General features: G+C 33.6%; 1 protein-coding gene across 4 annotated transcripts in view; it reads right to left on the bottom strand.

The window, feature by feature from the left end:
* Positions 1–5,904: 5,904 nt before the first annotated feature.
* The window catches only part of CPSF6 (cleavage and polyadenylation specific factor 6), a 30,444-nt gene continuing 15,355 nt past the window's right edge, over positions 5,905–20,993 (bottom strand). The window contains exons 4-11 of one of the 4 annotated variants that reach the window (XM_054443243.2): positions 18,984–19,129; positions 17,920–18,093; positions 17,680–17,790; positions 16,734–17,238; positions 16,285–16,400; positions 15,631–15,784; positions 13,269–13,458; positions 5,905–6,332 (exon numbers count right to left, since the gene is read on the bottom strand). In XM_054443243.2, the coding sequence (XP_054299218.1) occupies positions 13,272–13,458; positions 15,631–15,784; positions 16,285–16,400; positions 16,734–17,238; positions 17,680–17,790; positions 17,920–18,093; positions 18,984–19,129 (1,393 nt within the window). In that variant the 3' untranslated portion in view covers positions 5,905–6,332; positions 13,269–13,271. Of the gene's footprint in view, positions 6,333–13,268; positions 13,462–15,630; positions 15,785–16,284; positions 16,401–16,733; positions 17,239–17,679; positions 17,791–17,919; positions 18,094–18,983; positions 19,130–20,993 lie in introns of all 4 variants that reach the window. The other 3 variants (XM_054443242.2, XM_054443245.2, XM_054443244.2) reach the window with 3 other exon arrangements.

Raw genomic sequence — 20,993 nt, 5'->3', positions numbered from 1 at the left:
ACCACACACCTACAGCCCACAAACTTCTATTTTTATCTACCCTTATCTTCTCTCCTGACAGGAAGGGGTGTTTCTCTTTTATCTATTCTTTTATCAATTTAATCTGCAGCCAAGAAGCTTTTTGAAATGCTGATTATGACACTTCACACAATTCAATGATTCCACATGACTCTTGGGACAATCTTTAACGTGACCTACAAGCTCTGGAGAGCCTAGCCTTGCCAACTGCTTGAGCTCCACACATAGGCTATGTTCCTCACTCCCTGCTTCAGCCAAACTGGCATTCTTTCAGTTCCTACTAGCATGCTCCTCTTGCCAAAAGCCCTTTTTGCAAGTCTCTGCCTAGAAGGTACTTCCCTTTCCCATTCACCAAGTCATTTTTTTCCTACAGATCTCAGTATAACATTAAAGTTAAATTTTATTTTTTTAAAGTTTTTCTATAAAATGAATATAGATTTTTGAAAGGTAAAGTATATATCATTTATCTGGAACTGACAATAGTTTATCAGAACGGATGTACCACACGAAAATCCAAGAACCGTTAATGAACTATATAAATGGGAGAAAAAGACCAACAACGGCATTGGAAATCATTTCTAATAATTACTGTTTCATGGTAATGGCTCTGAAACAAAACTAGGAAGACTGGGAAAAATCTGTCCACAAATCTTTTGTAAAAAAAAGCTTCTCTCTTTCACTAAATCAGGTCTTGAACTAAGTCATATGTAGTGTGGCATCTGGCCAAAAAATATTCCTAATGATCTTCTCTTAAAGTTAAATGCCCTCACAGGGTAGGTATGAGAGTCTCAACTAATTCAACACAAATGGGGACTAATCAATGGAAACATATAACAAAGAGTAACAGGAAATCTAACAAAAACCTGAACCACAATTTTAGCAGAGGCATGGAAAGGGATCCCAGTGATGGTAGTATTATTTCTCACGTTCATATTCACTTGTTTAGAACTGTTACCTTTAACATACTCTGAAGCTTGCAGGTAAGAAATCTGAGGCCTGACATTAATACCTGGCACAGAAGTATCTACTGAAATCACTGAAACTGAAGTCTGTTACTGTTTCAAAAGTACCCCATAATGTTTCCAAGCTAACTAGTAAAATACTTTTGCTACAAACATTTTTACTCGATTAAAGTCTAGTGAGGTTAATGATCCTCTAAAACTAGACAAATGCTTTCTGAATCTTCCATTTAAAAACAATGTAACAGCCCGGAAATCTGTCAGGCCTCTTAATCCTAATTTTAGCCCAATTATCAGTCGCTTTAAAGAGCACCAAAATGTCAACACACAAGAAAACCATCACCATCTAGGGGGCTGGCTTAAAGATAAAATACAGACAACAGTCCAATTTCTGCTATACTGCATATTGCCAATAAATATTAACTACTTAAAACCATACACAATGGTTACCAAATTACAAATTAAACAAAAAAGACAAACTGCAAAGTCTTATCAAAAGTCTGTTTTATTTTCAATACAAGATAAATACCATGCTTGTTACTAGTGCAGTTTAAGGCCGACAATGGCCATATATCAAACTGCCGAACAGTCACCTAAATGCTAAAGAAAGGAAAGACAAAGTAAACATTAAACACAAAATTGCAATTACAAACATTTTAATAAAATGGAATGAGCTTTTTAATAGAAGCTAATATGAAGTCTAATTCTCATGGACAGCGAAAAAAAAAAAAAAGTCTATTAGATCAATTATCACCTTACCTTTTTGCACAGAAATCTTATTGTGAAGTCACCATAGAGTCAATAGCTAAAATTTTAAGACTTTCTTTGGCCTTCTGATATTAAACAAATTATTTACAAACTGTGATCAGTAATTCATGGATATTGGTAAAATGATACAATTTTTTTTGTTGTTGTTAAGGGCTTTCCATTAAAAATTGTAAAACAACTTTGTAAGGCTGTACAGGGCTGTAAACTACTTTGCTAATATACCATGGGATGCAGAGGAAGGAAGAATAGACCTTTTTTTTTTAAGGCTAAAGTTATCAATATTATAGATGCATTCCTTAAAATACATTATGATTTATACCCAAAGGATCCTTTCCCATTAAATACCACCTGAGTACTACAATTTTCAAAGTAAAAAAATAAACATGAATTCACCATAGTTATTTTAAAATAATTTAACTTACAGAATGTTGAGAAGTGTTACGCAGTAACAGTGCGACAAAAAGAACACACTTTCAAAACAAAATGTTTTTGCTAAATGCAGGGTCTGTCCAATTATGAAATTAATGTAAAACATTTACACCCATGGCAGAGTTTTAGGATACTCCCACATGAAAAAAACTCTTGGTAGTATTTACTATGCAGTTACCACTTCAAGATGTGTGTGACTTCAATTAAATTCGACCTAGTATTTAAAAGACTCCATTACAATATGTTAATTAATACAGCAGGAAGTCTTTTAAGACATTAAAATCTGTCTGTATATAATCAAGTATTTATACGTCCCATACAAAAACCACAGTAGCTGCATACTCAGTGAATGCCACAACCTGAAATTCTAAAAAAAGAACATTGGTTAAGACAAACCTAAATCAATCTGAACAGTGTTGCCTGAATATTTAGAATATTCACAAAAATTCATATTGCTTCTTTCTAATGCCAAGAAAGAAGAGTATAAGAACCTCCTCCCAGAAGCCTAGACATTTTAATACATTTTCTATTTCAACTTACAATGAAACTTTAATCCTGAATCTTGATTTATCTAAATCAAAAATCTCACATTACGAACACAAGGAATGCCATATGTAAGGCCACATCTTAATAAATTTATAATTTTTGGTTGAATATTTATTGAAAAAAATCAGTCTAAGGCTTCTAAGAGTCAAGTTGCTTAAAAAAATAAAACAAATACACCAGTGTTTAAACTGAAGGTTAAAAAACGCATACGCATACACACACACACACACACACACACACACACACACACACACACACACTGTAAGAACAGAAAAATAGAATGCTTTGCTACAAAAATCCCACTTAATATATTTTAGCACAAACATGTCTAATATACACTGGATAAGCGTGCATTTACGTACATACAACTAGGGGAAACATTTACAGAAGGCTACGGGATGCAAATGAACTTAATGAGTAATAAAAACCAGTTGTTATCTGTAAAACAGAGAGAATCTCAATACTGTATTCTCAGTCAAGAATTAGAACATAAACTTCCTCTTAAGCTGAAGCTTAAAACACAAAATTGGAGCCATTTTAGAAAATACAGAAAATGCAATGATCACTCAGGTATGAAAACCAAAATGTCGAGAGCACTCCAACAGAAAAGTCTTGTAATGCATCTCATTGTATAAAACAGTATGTATTTAGATTGGCACAGTTAAATACATAAGGGAAAGAGAAAGTCTTTACCCTTTCCACAATTTTCCTTCACTATAAAATATTATACAACATTCATTAAAACCTCCATGTTTATTTTAATAACTGACCTGAAACTAGTAAAAAATAAAGCAATATTCTCCACAGGAGAATTAAATGAAAATAGTATCTTAAGCTACAAGTTATCTGTGTATTCCAAATTGTCATTAACTGCTTAAGAACATTCTAGGTAAAAGGACCACTAAATGGGCTAAACTATGATCAAAAGCCACTGCAACTTACTCCAAACCTTATGAAAATTGACAAAAAAAAATACACATCTGCAAATTTAAACTGGAATATGCTTTCCACAACATAGTTCCTTTAACCAAAAGCAGCACTTTCAATCCAAAGTGTTGCCTGAGAAGCAGTACCATTCAGGTACTGTATCACTCATCTGTTTAACTTTACTACTGGCTGAAAGGAATGTGACTATATAGCACTAATAAATGCTATGTTTTAAAATTCAACTTGTTTGTTTTCATATCCACTACAGTTATTAACTAAAGAAAAAACGAAAAGTCTCTGAGACACTGTTTTTGGTGTCTATGCAAGGATTTATCTCTTTGGATTGTTTTTACACATTAAAAAAAGGAAGAGTTTTCAAATAACATCAACCCATAAACAACTGAAGGGGGTATGAAGAACGAAACAAGGCTTGCAATTTTCACCTTTACTGCTATACATTCACGTGTTATCAGGTAGAGAAGGACTTTGCAAAATTACTTGGTCAAACCAAGAAGTTATTTCCTTCTGACAACACTTAAAATAACGGATTAGCAGCAAACAAATTAGTACACTCACACTGTCTGCAACAAGTCATGTAATGAGATCAGCCAAGCAAGGAGAAGAGTGATATAGAAGGAGCAATTAAAAGGTTCCACTGATAAAATATGAAAAGGTAAATAAAGGATTTAATTAGTATAAAATTTCCAGTTTCATTTCAAGTGCAGTTAGATTTTTGTGATTCCATTTTTAAACTGTTCAAAGAAAATTTTATTTTCATGGACATTTTACTTACCTTTTAACCCCTTACTATTAACTAATTTCTCTTGTAATATTTATATATCCATACTTCTTCGCATTAGGGCATTGTAGTCAAAATATTAAAAAGCCAAGAAATGACAAAACAATATACAGAAAACAGGAAAATTTTGATACAACTCTAAAATAATGTTAAAAAAGCAACCGCATTTTCAACAAAATGCTTTAAAAATCATTTCTGAAAGCGAACAGTTCTGATAAACATCAACGATCCCATGCACAGATACTTCAAACACAAAATATTTTAAAATAAAACTGGCAGTGATATGGTTAATTCAAAACAGCTAATTTTGTCAGAAGTGGTTTGATAGCAGACAAGATGAAAGTGAAGAACAGCAGTGGAAATTTCTGGAGGGTTTCTACAGTTGCACATAACATAGTATCTAGGGTATTTTAACACTTTAAGCATTGTCCTAGAATTTGGGTACTCTTTAACAACCAATGTGTATTAACAGAAGATCTCTCAAAGATAATCAGATCTTAAAAATATATTAACGTGCTCAAGAATTTTAACTCAAATTTCTGAAGTAGTGATTTCAAATTACATTCCCATAAAAACACCTAATCAAGTTGACACCCTGCCTCTGCCAATTTTGCAATCAAGAACACATGCTAGTCAGGTGCTTTTAAAGTGGGCCTATATGTAAGGCAGGTTTGAAAAAAATCTTTGATTAAGTAACTATAGCATGAATCAATACGCTGCATGAATATATATAGTATTCCTTAAACTGTGCAGACACGGTTTATCTGTAATTTCCCATTACAAATACTGGGGAATACAACCGAATGTTAATGAACATCACATCCTTCAAAAATTTATACCAATTGGAAAATATAAGGCTCTCTTTACTCACATTTACCTGCTGCAGGGCTGTATTTACACTGACTATGGCTTAAGAAATAAACCATAAGATCAACAAAAACAGCAAGTAATTGCAGCATCAAATCAGAATTGTCAAAATTTCTTCAATGTTAGCGGTTCACAATTAAGTGTTTTGGTACATCTGTGTTGTAATTAACCTGCATTACACATCAAATATGTACGGGTTTTTACTTATGTGTTAAAACCTCTGTTTTTTTGACCTCTTACACATTGACTGGATTGCTATGTCTGTCAAATTTCAATTTTTACAAGTTTACATACCATTCAGCAAAGTCACAAGCTAACTAGGTAAAAACAGCTAGAAAAGCAGAATATAGAAATATTAAATATCCATGTAATCACCTATTCTAATATCAAAATCAAGGGCAAAAGACACTTAATTACTATGTTTAATTCACTGAACGCAAGATTAGATTGAGGCATATCCAAAAACGCTATTGCAATGCTTTAAAGGACAGTAAAAATGTTGTCATAGTAACATTATCTTTAGATATTGCTGAACACAAGACTTTCCCTGAGGTGTAAACATCAAATAACTTGAACAGCTTTACACATCAGCCCCATTAAACAGTTTATTACAACACTACATCTATTGTAATCAAAGTGATGCTGTTTACAGACATTATCATATAAACATTTTTAACAAGAACAAACTACTACAAAAACAAGCATTTACTTGACTTTTTTTCCAATTGCTTGCACATTATAATGGCCAAATGTATATAACCAGTAATAAAGTTGCAAAAGCTATAACTTTTTAAATCACACAGGTTTCCTTCAAATAAAACAGTTAAGCAACATAAAAAATAAAAGTAGAGCTACTGGTTACCATTTATGCAGATTTGCTTTATTCAGATCTATTCCTGTTCATTTTATCCATGAATCCTTACAGGTTCAGTTCAATCACAAGAAGCAAACTGCTGGACAAGCGTCATTTTTCCCCCATGAAGACTGTTTTGTCTTGGAAGGTGATCCTCTTCCTTCAGCTGTAATGTGTCAAAATTTGTGATGTAGATTTTGCTATTCCCCAAAATACACAGAAAAACGCTGGCTTAACTATACATACACAAGTCGTGCATCTACTTCACTGTTATGTATTCTAACACAAAATAAGAATTAACTGAAACAGTAGCTGCCTTTGTGGTGGCGAAATGTTCCAATTTACCTGATGATTAAACTGAGACATTCTGATTTCATTCTTCTTAAATATTATTGCCTTATAAATTTAATGACTGAAGCAGTAATGAAAATATAGCAGCTACTGTTTCTGTGATGATGGAAACATTCATAAGTCATTTTCTAAAATACGCAAACTACAAAAATAAATGGAAAATGCTTGGATGATTTTAATGTAAATATTTTTCATTCACCCACATATCAAGTCTATAAACTCATTTAACAATTAAATGCTGAACTAAATATAAAATGCAAAATTATTTTACAAATTAATTTATTTAACAGCATACAGGAACTTCTGCAAGTATTATAAATCAAATGGTGTTCCATGTTACAAAATTTATAAATAAGATTTATAAATAGAGTATGGACATTTAAATTAATGACATCCACATACAAATCTTTAGACGTAATACAAATTTAAAACATTTACTTTACTTTTACTCTATTCCACCTATATAGAAATACCTAACGTAGTATTATAAACTAACCAAAACAAGCTAAGTGGGAATCTACAATGATAAAGTTCATTTAAAACTCACATAAAAGAAAAAAAATAGAATAAAGTTGATAAACTAAAATTTAAGGAATACATATATATGCAAACTTCAGGTAGAGGTTCACAAGAAACATTCAATTAACTTGGATATAAGTAACCACTGAAACACTAGGTAATGAAAGTATAAATGACAAGAAACCACTTCAATAATAAAGTGATTTAAGAGTCAAGAGGGCAGAAGGTTTTTAAAAATTTTTTTTTCAGTTTGAACATGTTCATAGGGCACAGTTTAGTGATATTTTGAAATAAAAATAACTGAAAAATACTTTTTGCTCTACAATTAAGAGTTACTTCTGCCACTGCTATAAATTTTTCTATTATGTCCTTTCCTAGGCTGTATCTTAAGAGGATCAGTACATATATGCATTCACACTGCCTAGCAGTAATAACTTAAAATTTTAAAACTGCAAAAGAAAAAAAAAAATACAATCCATATCTTTCAGATAACTTCAGCCATTACTATTGTTATCTTTTATTGCATCTTCATCTTATGTTGATGAAGCTATTTAGTGAAACTATTTAATGGGAAAAAATCTAAAATGGCAGCTTTCAAATGTTTTATTTTTATTATCTGCACTACACTATTAAAAAACTGGTTTATGTATTAGAGAGAGACAAGGCATATGTTCTAATCTGAAATAATAATTACTGGGAAATTAATAAATCTAACTGCAAAAGAATGCTATCTCCCTAAATTTTCTGTTGTGCTGGAAGGGATAAAAAGTCATTAAGAGGGAAAAACTATTTAAAGTCATAGCAAAACAAAAATATTCAACTCTTCCATAAAACATATCACATACACTGCATCTTTGTATCATTATCACTCCAGTGGAGAATTATACTATTTATATATAGAGAATCCTGTTTGTAAAATTGCAACACACATCTTTTCCCAGGACTAATGCACTCTTTTGTTTGATTATACTTTATAGATAGATCTTTTCTATTAATAAATCTAATTTTCACCATACAGACATAAAATATGGGGGATAGTCTAGCAGTTTTTATTTCTATTTCTAAACACTTTACATTTTATGCACTTGGAAATACAAATTTTACAGTCTTAAACGAAAGTGAATTTGAAGGCAATACAACCCATTTCCAATAATCCAATTCCATATTATACTCTCAAATGTCTAAGTAGGCAACTACATCAACAAAGATATCAAAAAGAAGCTTAAAAGTGACAAATACATTCAACGTCCATGTTTTCAATGTATCATTTGGTAAAATCTGTAATGTCAAAGCCACACAATTACTTGCTTTAGCTATTAATTATAAAAGAAAGGCCTAAGTAAACAGATGTTAAAATAACTAAGATGATAAATGGAATCTACACCTTTTTAATAAAGTCTGTAAACTAAAGTGAGCACTAAGTAAAATTTCAACACGCACAGAAGTACTTGTATTTTAAGATAATATATCAAGCCGTTATTAACAACTCAAATTATAACTGTTTCTGTTAGAAATTTATCTATGCACATTTGTTAGAATTAGTATTTTAAATTCATGGTAAATTCATCTTTTAAGATTTAAATAAATACTTGATAGGGCACTTTTATAGATTTTCACATTAATATACTGAATTAAAAGGATTATCATAATTTTAGAGATGCACTACTAATTCAACGAAATAAAATTCACTTTTCTCTATCTGAAAATTTCTCCTTAATAAGAGGAAGGGAAATGAGGTGGGCAAGAGAAATAATTATCTACATATGAGTTAACTCTAAAATCAAAATTCCTTCTTGTGTTGACTAGAACATATTACATAAAAACAATTCTAGTTATTGTAGATATTTACAAGAAGTTCTTGCTACCAAAACATTTCATATTTTCATCTCTGTACCTCTGTACATAGTACTTACCTCATTTTAACTAAAGTATTTTATTACTCTATAAAACACATACATAATTGCTCTTACAACCCAGTAAAATAGAAATAAACTTAATCACATTCAAAGAAAAATGAGGTTTGTTCCCAAAGATTTACAAAATGAGCATCTCAAAATAACCTGTTATTTATAATTCATGGAGAGTTAAAACATGCTACCATAAAATAAAAATTCATAAAATTTGGATAGTGTAAATGGCACCCTTACCCCTTTCTGGTTATTAGATTTCTTTAAACAACGTTAACTAAATATTCATTCAAGACAGAATTTATTCAAAACAATCTATTTTACAAACTAAAACAATGGTAGTAAATTTAACACTGAGATGACGGTGAGAGAGCAAGATGACTCACACTGGCATTGAATTTTTTTTTCAACAGGGAACATTAATCATTTGTAAACAAAACTATATTCTTAAACCACAGTGAGCAAAACACACTATACATCCATTCAAGGGATCACTTCCTACTCCCTCTTGTAACTTCAATTAAGTCAGCTGTGTAGTGAGACAGGTTTTGTGAATACTCAAAGTAAGAAAAATCAGAGCTAAAGCAATGAAAGCTAGCATACATATCCAGATGAAGCAGAGCAGTTAGGATACATGGGAAAACATAAGGAAACAGGGCTGGGAGCTATAAGGCAGACCTCACATAATCTAAGAGCTGCAGAAACAATTTTAAAATCTTATTATAACCAGTATCATTCACCAGGTAATTAAGAGAATTTAATTTTCACATAAGCCTCAAAGCAACACTAAGAAGAAAATGAAACATCTTTAACACGTAAGAATTTTTTTTATTCTTTTGGCTTTTTTTTTTTCAAATTAACACAAAGCTAGTAAGCTGAATACATAATGCAAAGCATCCTAAATCTTGGGCAATAACAAAATCTAAGATCCTAAGATCACCATATTTAAGGTAGGAAAAAAGTAATCAGACAAGATTGGGCGCGGCGGCTCACGCCTGTAACCAATCCCAGCACTTTGGGAGGCAGAGGTGGGTGGATCACCTGAGGTCGGGAGTTCGAGACCAGCCTGACCAACATGGAGAAACCCCATCTCTACTAAAACTACAAAATTAGCCGGGCGTGGTGGCACATGCCTGTAATCCTAGCTACTCCGGAGGCTAAGGCAGGAGAATTGCTTGAACCCAGGAGGTGAAGGTTGTGGTGAGCTGAGATTGTGCCACTGCACTCTAGACTGGGCAACAAGAGCGAGACTCCGTCTCAAAAAAAAAAAAAGTAATCAGATAGCAAAGGCAAGTTATTTAATCCAGACCCCATACCCAATGCTTAAAAATTGTCATGGATAATTATTTGAGAATTGTAAAACCTCATAAAATAGGGAAAGGAAAAGCCTGAATAAAGAGTATTTTTAAAAAACATAATTTGGTTTCAGTAAACAAAGAAAAGCTGAATTGTTAACACAAATTTGCTGAGTAGGGATGTTCCAAAGAAGTAACAAGAGGAATGCAACCTTTTAAGTAACTCAAATATGAAACTAAAATTATTTCAGTAAAAATTGTACAATCTTAAAGCACTGAACTACTTTTATTTTGCTCAGAGTGGTCTGAGAATAGAGGTAGAAATTACAGAATATGAAGCACAATGTATTTACATACTGAAATTTACAATATTGGTATTTTCTCATTAAAATATTATCTATTTGAACTTAGATATTAAATACTTTTAGAAAAACCAATACATTTTAAAATGAGAGAATGCAATTAACATTACCAACAGTTCAAACACAAAAAAAAATTAAGATGGGACAGACATTAACAACTTGCCAAGATCATTACGTTTCCAGTTAAAAAATTAAGAACTTGCCCTTTTAGCCATTCATCATCACTTTAATAGATTACATTAGTATTTTATTTGTATACAGCCTTACTAGTGACATTCACTTTCGCTTTCAAATCACTCATTCCATTTAGTCCATTTAAGATTTACATGAAAGCTCAAAAGGACTCATATTTTAAAACTTCTAAAAAGGTCAACAGACCTTATTATGATGGTGATCAAATTTGCAGATAGCTTTTGTTTTAAAAAGTTTTACTTGAATATATTTAATCCCAGTCCCCACCCCTTTATTCAAGTCTACATCCACAATACTGTTTGATATAGCAAATGTACAATAATCCAGGATAACAGAATTTTTTGCACTAGAAATGCTTATGTAAAATTTTACTTGGATGAAGGCACATACAGTATTACAACTCAATTCTGATTAATGTACAAACAAAACATGGAAATTCTGGTATGGTACATCAGTGATTAAGAAAAATGTCAACAATCGTTTGCACATTAGGAATTTGTAGTTAATGTCTGAATGTAATGAAACTCAAGTCATGATATATTTAGGTGTACCCATTACTAGAATGTAATGTTAGCTAACTCAAATAAGATTAACAATGGACTTTGTTTACTTGGTTGACTATGCTAGTTTTACTAAAACCAGTAAGGAAATTGTAATTAGTTAACTTTGGGCTTAAATTGGTTTAGAGGCCCCTTGATGGGCACATCCAATTTTGGAGACGAATTCAAGTTTCATTATCATGCCTTTACTAACAAGAAGCTTGCTGATAACTTATAAAGTCTAAAAAAATAGGTAACTTACAGAACCTGTGCCTTTCTATAATGGAAATGACTGACACAGATAAGCATTTCAACTAATAACCCAGTCACAATCCACTTTAAGCAACTGATGGATATTAAGAATTTTTTCATTAAGATGGGATCAGATGTATTTAACTCAGGGGAAAAAAGTGCTACATCTTTAAAATTTAGTGTTTAGATTTACATAATACAACATTCAATTTTTACATTCAAAAACAATATCAATTTCCATAAGCTTATACTTTTAAAAAAGTATAAGATTTTTTTGCCTCATATTAAAAGAATGTTTTGAGATTTATATTAAATTTTGTAATACATGGAAAACTACAAATTAAAGTTTTGATATTCAATCTGCATATTCAAAATGCAAAGTATCAAAACCAGCCTTTAACTTAAAAAGCCCTTAAAATTGTAAATAGTGTAGGAGCTTATATCTGTGTTCCATAAAAATAGCATGCTTATTTTCTAGGCATTTAAGGACCTCATTTGCGTATCTGTTATGGTTAAAGAAATTGCTATTCTGTCACAGAATTACATACACTTGATAAAACCTTTAATTTTGCCCATAACAATTTAAATACTAACAATTACCATGACTGAATTTTCAGTAAGTTTCCCATGATTACTGAAAATAATCACATAAAGAGTATTTACCTATGAGGGGTTTGTTTAGCCTTGATTTAATTTGAATATGCCAACCAACATATAAAGAAAATATATTTTAATTTACAGAATAACCTATGTCACATGCATAAGCCTTACAGTGCCCTCCCCCAGCTCTTCACATGAATAAATGCTATTAACAAATATAAAAAATAAAATTACATGTGAAAATGAAGCATAAACAGACAACTCTTCCCACTTTATGAAAAATGTACACAAGAAATAGTTTTAAAATACAGAAAAAAAGACAATGATTATGATTTATGAATGAAACATCAAAGAAAATTATTTCAAGTTATTCTAAACTTGGGTATATGGCTTGACACAATTTAAAATTTTTAGATATAGATCAGTGCACCCTGAACCCATTTTAACTGATTAACTTTTACATCTTCTTTGCAAATTAAAGGATACTGTTTCTTTTAAAAACAAAAAGCAGATGTCAGGATAGTGTTTCTTCTAAAAAAAAAAATTATTATTTTTTTTTTTTTAAGGAAAAGTCTCTTCGAATGTTGAGAAAACACCCTCCTGTATTACAAACTATTATTGTGTTAGATTTTCTCATAAATTTTTAGGGACAAATAAAACTAGTTCAAGAATAGTAACTTTCCATTTATTTTTAAAAATCCAAACACATAATATATATGTGAAATAACTCCCTGTGTTTTGTATTTTAAATTGCACACAACCTACGTATGTGATACAAGAATCCCAATTTTTAGATTTTAGAAGTACACAATGAGTCCTCTTGATTATTTCCTTGCTTTGTTAAGACCATTAACTATTAGAAACCTAAAAGTGATAACTCAGCAATAAAATATTCATAAGATAAAGGGTCAAAATTTTTACCTGTCATTACTTACCTATAATTTGTTTCACATGTTTCCAGAAGATTAAATTCACAAGTAGCTGGACCATTTAAAATGTAGGTATATACTGTATAAACAGTAGCCTTGGAGTTATAGTTACTGTTAAGAATACACACACATTTAACAGGAAGAAGGAATACCCACCTTCTAACGATGACGATATTCGCGCTCTCGGTCACGTTCTCGGTCACGGTCTCGGTCACGATCCCGGTGCCTCTCTCGTTCTCTGCTTCTCTCTCTATAATAATCGTCATGACGGTCTCTACTACGGGATTTATGACGTCGACTCTTTTCTCGTGATCTACTATGGTCCCTCTCTCTTGATCGTTCACGTCTTCTAAAAGAAATTACTGGATTAATGCTCTCCATAATTAGATAGCTTAAAAATATTCAATTTTTTGATGTCTAAAAAAACTAAGGCAGCAAAAATTCTTTGTAAATCTGGTTTAAACTTACTATCCTGAGCTGCCAATAACAACTTACCAACTCACCAGTAAGCATGAACCAGAAATTTCATTATTAAAAACATTACCAAAAAAATCAGCAACCAGACACATCACAGAAATGAATCACATCATCTATTTAAACTAGTAGCCTAAAACAGATGTGTAGTATTTACTGAATGCACAAATAGAAAGGTAAAGGGAAAATTTCAAAGCACTCGTGTTTCAAGCTAAAAAACATCTACAATATGGTTTTTTTAGATATAAAAGTCATGAAATCACAACACACGATGGGGCTTAAATACATGAATATGACAACCTACTAACATATGGTTCATGAGCAGCATCCAACACAAAGAAACTTTCTAATACGCATGTTATATTCAGGAGAGGAGAAGAGGCATGGGAGAGGGCTAACAATTATGACCAGTAGCAAGAATTGATATAGTATTCACGTTGTATTTAATAAGTAGAAACGTTTCATGAACTGCCATTTTTTAAAAACAAATAATTTAACCAAAGCTTATTGCCCAAAAGACTTCTATAAATTCTGCTAAATTCACAGTAAGGAAATAATAACTGTCTACGAAATAATATTTATGTCTTGTATTTCTGCACCAGACAGCCAAGCTTAGCAAACATTAGGTGCTAAAATCCTTGATCAAGGCCTAAGTTATTGCTTTGTTTTTTCAAGATAGGGTCTCTCTCTCTCTGTCCCCCAGGCTGGAGCGCAGGGACACGATCACAGTTCATTTCATCCTCGACCTCTGAGGCTCAAGCAACCCTCCCACCACAGCCTCCCAAGTAGCTGGGACTATAGGCATGTACCACCACCAGGCCCAGATATTTTTTAAAATTTTTTGTAGAAAAACTCCCTATGTTGCCAAGGCTGGTCTCAAACTTCTGGGGCTCACATGATACTCCTGCCTTGGTCTCCCAAAGTGTTGGGATTAAAAAATTATTACTTTGGACTTCAAAACTTAAAAAGATGATACAAGATAACTATATCTATGACATATTTGTTCAGACACAAAGATTCTTACACTGGGTCAAAAAGGTAATAATTACAAAACTGGGGACCATGTCAAAGGCAAGCTTTTTTCTCTTAAAGACTACTACCAGATAGAGTACACGAAAGACATATCTAAGAATACCAAGTGAAGATTAAAGGTCTGCCTTTCAAAAATATATACAATTTCAAAGTTAGCAGCAATGCTAAAAAGAAAAAAAAAGGAACTACCTAAAAGACCATTCATTCATTCAGTCACTCCCTCATTCGAGAAATTTTTATTCAGCACTCATTCTGTACCAGACACTCTGTAGGCATTAGAAATATTACAACGAGCATGGCTGAGCACAGTGGCTTATGCCTATCATCCCAACACTTTGGGAGGCCAAGCTGAGAGGATCACTTGAGTCCAGGAGTTCAGGACCAGCCTGGGTAACTTAACAAGACCCATCTCTTAAAAGAAAAGAAATACAGTGAGCAGGATAGATAAATCCCCTACCATCATTCAACATGTGTTCTAATGAGGAAAAATATGCCTTGATAACAAGTAAGAATTGGTTATTAAGTACTATGGAAGAAATAAAAAAAACAATATGGCAGACTAACTTGGGAGAAGCCCCATCCTAAGAAGTTAGAATGAGACGTGAAGAATAAGGAGCCAGCTATGTGAAGAGACAGGGAAAACTGCTCCCAGCAGAAGGAATATAAAGTGAGGTGGTCAAACATTTGATGTATCTAAAGAAAAGGAGAAATATGGAGAAATACTCACTGGAGAACAGTAAGGGGAGAGGTACAAAATGAGGCTAAAAAGATAGGCAGGGGCTTTATCACACAGTCCCTCAATCTTTATAGTCTTGCTTTAAGACTGAGTAGGAGCCTTTAAAGGGTTTTAAGCAAGCAACTAACATTTAGGGTTAAAAAAAAAACACCAAAACTCCAGCTGCTAAATAATCAGTTAAGTAAAAGCAAAGTCCTCTTTTTAAAGTCTCACAGTATTTTTTCCATTTGTAAACTAACAGTTTTTTTAAATGGAAATGAGACAGGAAAGTTTTACCTTGATCCAGAACCATAAGACTTGGACTCAATTCCATGAAGGCAATCTTGCAAAGAACTAATAAGAACTTTGCAACGATCATCAGCGGATACTTTGGATTGTTTAATTAAAGAAATTGCAGTTACCAATGTCTCAATAGCACTCCCATAATCACCTGTGAGGGAAAGGAAAGGGTTTGAAGTCAAACAAGTTTTGTTTTCAAAACACCATCAAACCACTTGGGATAAGAGTGATAAGGCATTTTACAAAAGTACTGTGCTATAAAATAACTATGCAAGACAATGTCTTCTTTCAGTGTTTCGCCATTTGCAAAAGCCTTTCACGCTCATGATATTAACTCAACTTATTACAAGTGTGTGAAGCACATTATCATTTTGCAAATATAAGAATAAATAAGGTGTCATAAGGCTCCTGAACCATTAAATGTCAAGGGTAAGACTTAAATCTATTCCAAATAACTTAAAATTTGGATTTTCCCCACTACACTGTGACACACAGCTTTTTTCAATGCTTTTTAAATAAATCGCAGGTAATGATTTGGGAATATAAAAAGAACTACTACATGTAAATGACCTATCTTCTAGATTGTACTTACATTTTTAGGTCATTCCTAATAACATAAATAAGAAATATTAATACAAGAAATATACAAACCAGCACTGGCATCAGACACAGCTCTCGAAATAGCACTGCTTGAGATTGCCCTATTTCTATTCATGATTTCTTCAAATTCAGCTTCACTCAATGGCGTTCTTGCAGTATCCATTTCCCTGTAAAACAAAAACATAAACCTTAACTCATACTCAACAGATTTCCTCAGTTAGTCACAACAGTGTATAGCAATTCATACTAGCTGCTTCTGACATGTGCTTTAGAGATAGTAGTTACTTTTCCATATTGAAGCATGCTACTTTTCCTACAAAGAGAACACGTCTAAAAATTATCCTATACCAGTATCTTTCAGCTAAAACAGAGTAGCAGCTTAAACACCTCATCTTCTTGGAAAGCAGAAATAACATATTTATATATCTACAATCTAATATTTACAGTCATTGTTCCTATCTTTTATCATCAAGTACTTTCACAGATACACACTAACTTACCTTCCAGGGGGGCCATAGTCACCCCTATCATATGGTGGAGGTCGCCCATATGGATCTGTTGGTGGTGGACCTCGGCTATCTGATGTAGGCATGCCGCTGTTAGTTGGTGGAGGAAAGAAAGCTGGGTTCACATGCGGAGCTGGCGGTGGGGCACCTGGAGGTGGTCCAGGAAGATGCGGAGGAGGAGCTAGTGTAAGGGGTGGCCCAAGTGGACCGGGTGGACGAGGTGGAAAAGGGCCTGGAGGTGGAGGCGGTCCCTGTTGTGGAGGTGGTGGGCCAGGAGGGGGGCCGTAGCCTGGAACTGGAGGTGGAGGGCCAGGAGGAAGTGGACCCAATGGAGGCTGCCCAAAAGGTTGTCCAGGAAAAAGAACTGGTGGTGGAGGGCGATCTCCTCGATTAGGAGGCCCAGCTAGAGGAGGAGGCAGAACCTGACCAGGAGGTGGAGGACCTGCTGGACCAGGTGGGCCTGGAGGACCTAAGGGTGGACGTGGTGGAGTCTGTCCAGCTAAAAAACAAAGGAGAAAGAAAAAAAAAAACACTTCACTAATAAGATATTTTAACTTTTACATGCCAAGATTATACTTTAAACGCATAAAGCATACACCAAGTCTTTGTCTTTAAATAAAACCCGTATGGTAAATGTTACACTACCAACTACAATGAAGTATATCCTTACAAATTTAACTAGCTCAATTTATGCTTAAGAAAAATTATTGAAACGAAAACTTTAATAAAAAAAATTACAATGCCTAGAGATATTTTCCATCTTTCCGTGTACACACACTTCTTACAGTGAAATCACCCACCTTATATTCTACTCTGATGCCAAGCTAGAAAGTGAAACAAGGAAAAATGATCTTGAAAGGATTTTTTTAAGAGGTAAGAAAGTAAGACGGATGTAAATATTCTATATATAAGTCAAGCAAGTTTGGAGAAAAATAAAGACCTTTTAGGCCAAAAATGGGTATTTCCTCTATGCTGTGCCCCATATGCCATGGAATCCTAGTTTCCAGGAACAAAGGCCGAGTTCCTTTAACAAGATGCTTGATCAAATTTCCTGGATTCCAAAAATAGCATAACAAGGAGAGTAAGTCACATTAATAATGCATTACTTGAAAAAGAGAGAAAAGGAAAAGAGGTATTAGGTAGACATGTTTTATCCATGGTAATTTAAGAAAAGTTTTACCTGGAAAAGGTGGGGGTGGCCCTCCTGGTCCTGTTGGCCCAGGAAATCTGTCCCCACCAGGAACAGCCCCTGGAAAACGGCCCCGTCCTCTACCACCTTGTGGAAATGCTGCACGGGAACTGCCTCCTGGAGGACCAGCTTTACCTTCCCCAGACATTTGTCCTGATTGTGTAGCTGCAAATATCCAAATACTCATAAATAGCACTTATTAAAAATAGTTTTCTGAAATGCAACCACTATTATTAAAAACAACTCTATTTCTAATATATTAACTTGCAAATGCCTTGTGCCTATGCAAATTACATGAGAAAGTATGGTTTAGGAAAACATTCACATCTATTTGGATACTTTTAAAGACTCAAAATATCCAGGTTTAAATATATTTTCCATAGGTAATCGTGAGTTACTTTCAAAATACCAGCACTCTGCAGCAGCCAAGACTGAAATTCTTCAATAGGTATCTTAATTTCAGTATTACATCATTTAAATTTTGTAACATACTTCTTCAGTTAAGTCTTAAGTGCTAAAACATTAAAAGAAAAGGAACCACTTGAATTTCTGTTAATTACATAATCATCCATCTCATCTCTTTAAATGATAACGTACTTCAATGTATAATGACAAATCTTTTCTATATTCAGTTTACCAAGTGGTGAAAGGTCTTGTTGCCAAGCAGAAAAATCAATGAACATTTTCTGGTAATCAGTGATCTCTCCCCCACCATAATACACATCCACATAGCTTTCCTTTAATCTAAGAATTAGAATGTAGTTTCTTTCTGTATCTAAGATGGAAACAATAGGACAAGAATGGTAGGGCTATAGAACTCGCACGTTGTTGTATAGTATTGGGTCTGTTACATCTGGAGAAAAATGGAACAGGAGTAGGTTTCTAGTACACAGGCCCACAGTCATAACCAGTGATTAAATCTAATTCAAAGCATGGACTTTGTGAAATGGAGTTTCTAGTGAGCTAGTATTAAGATGACTTCTCTAGTATAACACCTAACAAATGCACTGGTTAAAATGTACATATTTTAATAAAAGCCTCTGAGGATTGCTTACTTTTCCTGGACTGCATTTCAAATTGACTCAGGAACTGTTTATTGCATGGAGTTACAACAGGATTCTGACCATGAAGTTCTCTTTTAGGCAACAGATCCATTAACTTTTTTGAAGATGCTTCAGATCCAACACCAACAAGGGCAAACCTAAAAAGTGTTTAAGGGGTGAGGATACAAAGTAAAAAGAGATCAATATTATTACTGTTATTCTTCTGTAAAAAGGTCTTAATCTGCTTTTATCTAAAACAACAGCTGGGCACAGTGGCTCATGCCTGTAATCCCAGCTGCTTAGAAGGCTGAGGCAGGAGGACTGCTTGAGCCCAGGAGTTTGAGGCTACAGTAAGCTATAATCACACTACTGCACTCCAGCCTGGGCAACAGAGTGAGATCCTGTCTCTAAAAATAAATAAATAATTTTAAAAACTAAAAATATTTCTTAACTATACGAGTACACATTTTTGTTCATCTTCTATAACATACCATAGAATTCAGTCATTCAAAATATATAATTCAGTGGTTTTTAGTATTTCACAGTGTTATAACAACCATCATAATCAATTTTAAAACATTTTCATCACCCCAAAAAGAAACTCCATATCCACTGGCCATCGCTCCCATTTCTTCCCATCCCTGTACCCTATGGAACCACTAAACCTAATTTCTGTCTCTGGACTGGCCTATCCTGGACATTTCATCTAAATGGAATCATACAATAGGAGGTCCCTTATGACCAGCTTTCTTTAACTAGCATGTTTTCAAGGTTCATCCACTGTTACAGCATGCATCACCACTTATTTTTATGGGTGAATAATTTTCCATTATAAATATATAACATTAAAAGAAATGTATCCATCAGTTCATGGACATTTGGGTTGCTTCCACTTTTTGCTACAATAAAAAGATGTACAATATCATTAAGTATTGGGGAAGTGCAAATCAAAACCACAAGATACCACCCCATACCCACTAGGGTGGCTATAATAAAAAAGACAAGTATTAAAGATGTGGAGAGGCCGAGGCAGGCGGATCATGAGGTCAGGAGTTCAAGACCAGCCTGACCAAAATGGTGAAACCCCGTCTCTACTAAAAATTCAAAAATTAGCCGGGCGTGGTGGTGTGCGCCTGTAGTCCATGCTGGGAGGCTGAGACAGGAGAATCATTTGAACCTGGGAGGCAGAAGCTGCAATGAGCCAAGATCCCGCCACTGCACTCCAGCCTGGGTGACAGAGTGAGACTCTGTCTCAATAAATAAATAAATAAATAAATAAAGATGTGGAGAAACTGGAACTATTGCACATTGCTGATGACCATGTATTAATAAAATGGCGCAATGGCTCTGGCAAATAATCTGGTAATTCCTCAAACATTTAAACATAGAGTTACTATATAACCCAGTAATTCCATTCCTAGGTACACATCCAACAGAACTGAAAATACACGTTCACACAATATGGGTACACAAATATTCACAGAGGCATTTTCCTTAATAGCCAAAAGTGGAAATAACCTAGACGTCCATCAACTGATAGATTAAAAGAAAAAAGTGCTATATCCATGTAGTGGAATATTATTCAGCCATAAAAAGAAATGCTGATGCATGCTTCAACATGGATGAACCTTAAAATCATTATGCTAAGGAAAAAAGCCAGTCACATAGGACTACGTATTTTATGATTCCATTTAGATGAAATGTCCAGAACAGGCATATTCAGAGCACGTTAGCGGTTGCCAGCAGATAGGAAGAGAGGAAATGGGAGTGACTGCTAACCGGGTACAAGATTTCTCCTTGGAGTGATGAAACGTTCTGGAATGAGACAGTGGTAATGGTTGCTAAACTTCATAAATATAATAAATATCACTGAATTGTACATTTAAAAGCCTGCATTTTATGGCATATGAATTATACCTCAAAAAGAAAAACAAATTTAAAATAATCAGAATGATTACCAATTCGTATAGTTACAGGATATTCTAAATTATTTGAGGGAGGGAGGGTCTTAGTAGCTTAAGA

This window comes from Pongo pygmaeus, chromosome 10 (genome assembly GCF_028885625.2).
Source record: "Pongo pygmaeus isolate AG05252 chromosome 10, NHGRI_mPonPyg2-v2.0_pri, whole genome shotgun sequence".
NCBI classification, from domain to species: Eukaryota; Metazoa; Chordata; class Mammalia; order Primates; family Hominidae; genus Pongo; species Pongo pygmaeus.
Note: the sequence above shows the minus strand (reverse complement) of the source record. Positions and strands in the feature narration are given on the sequence as shown.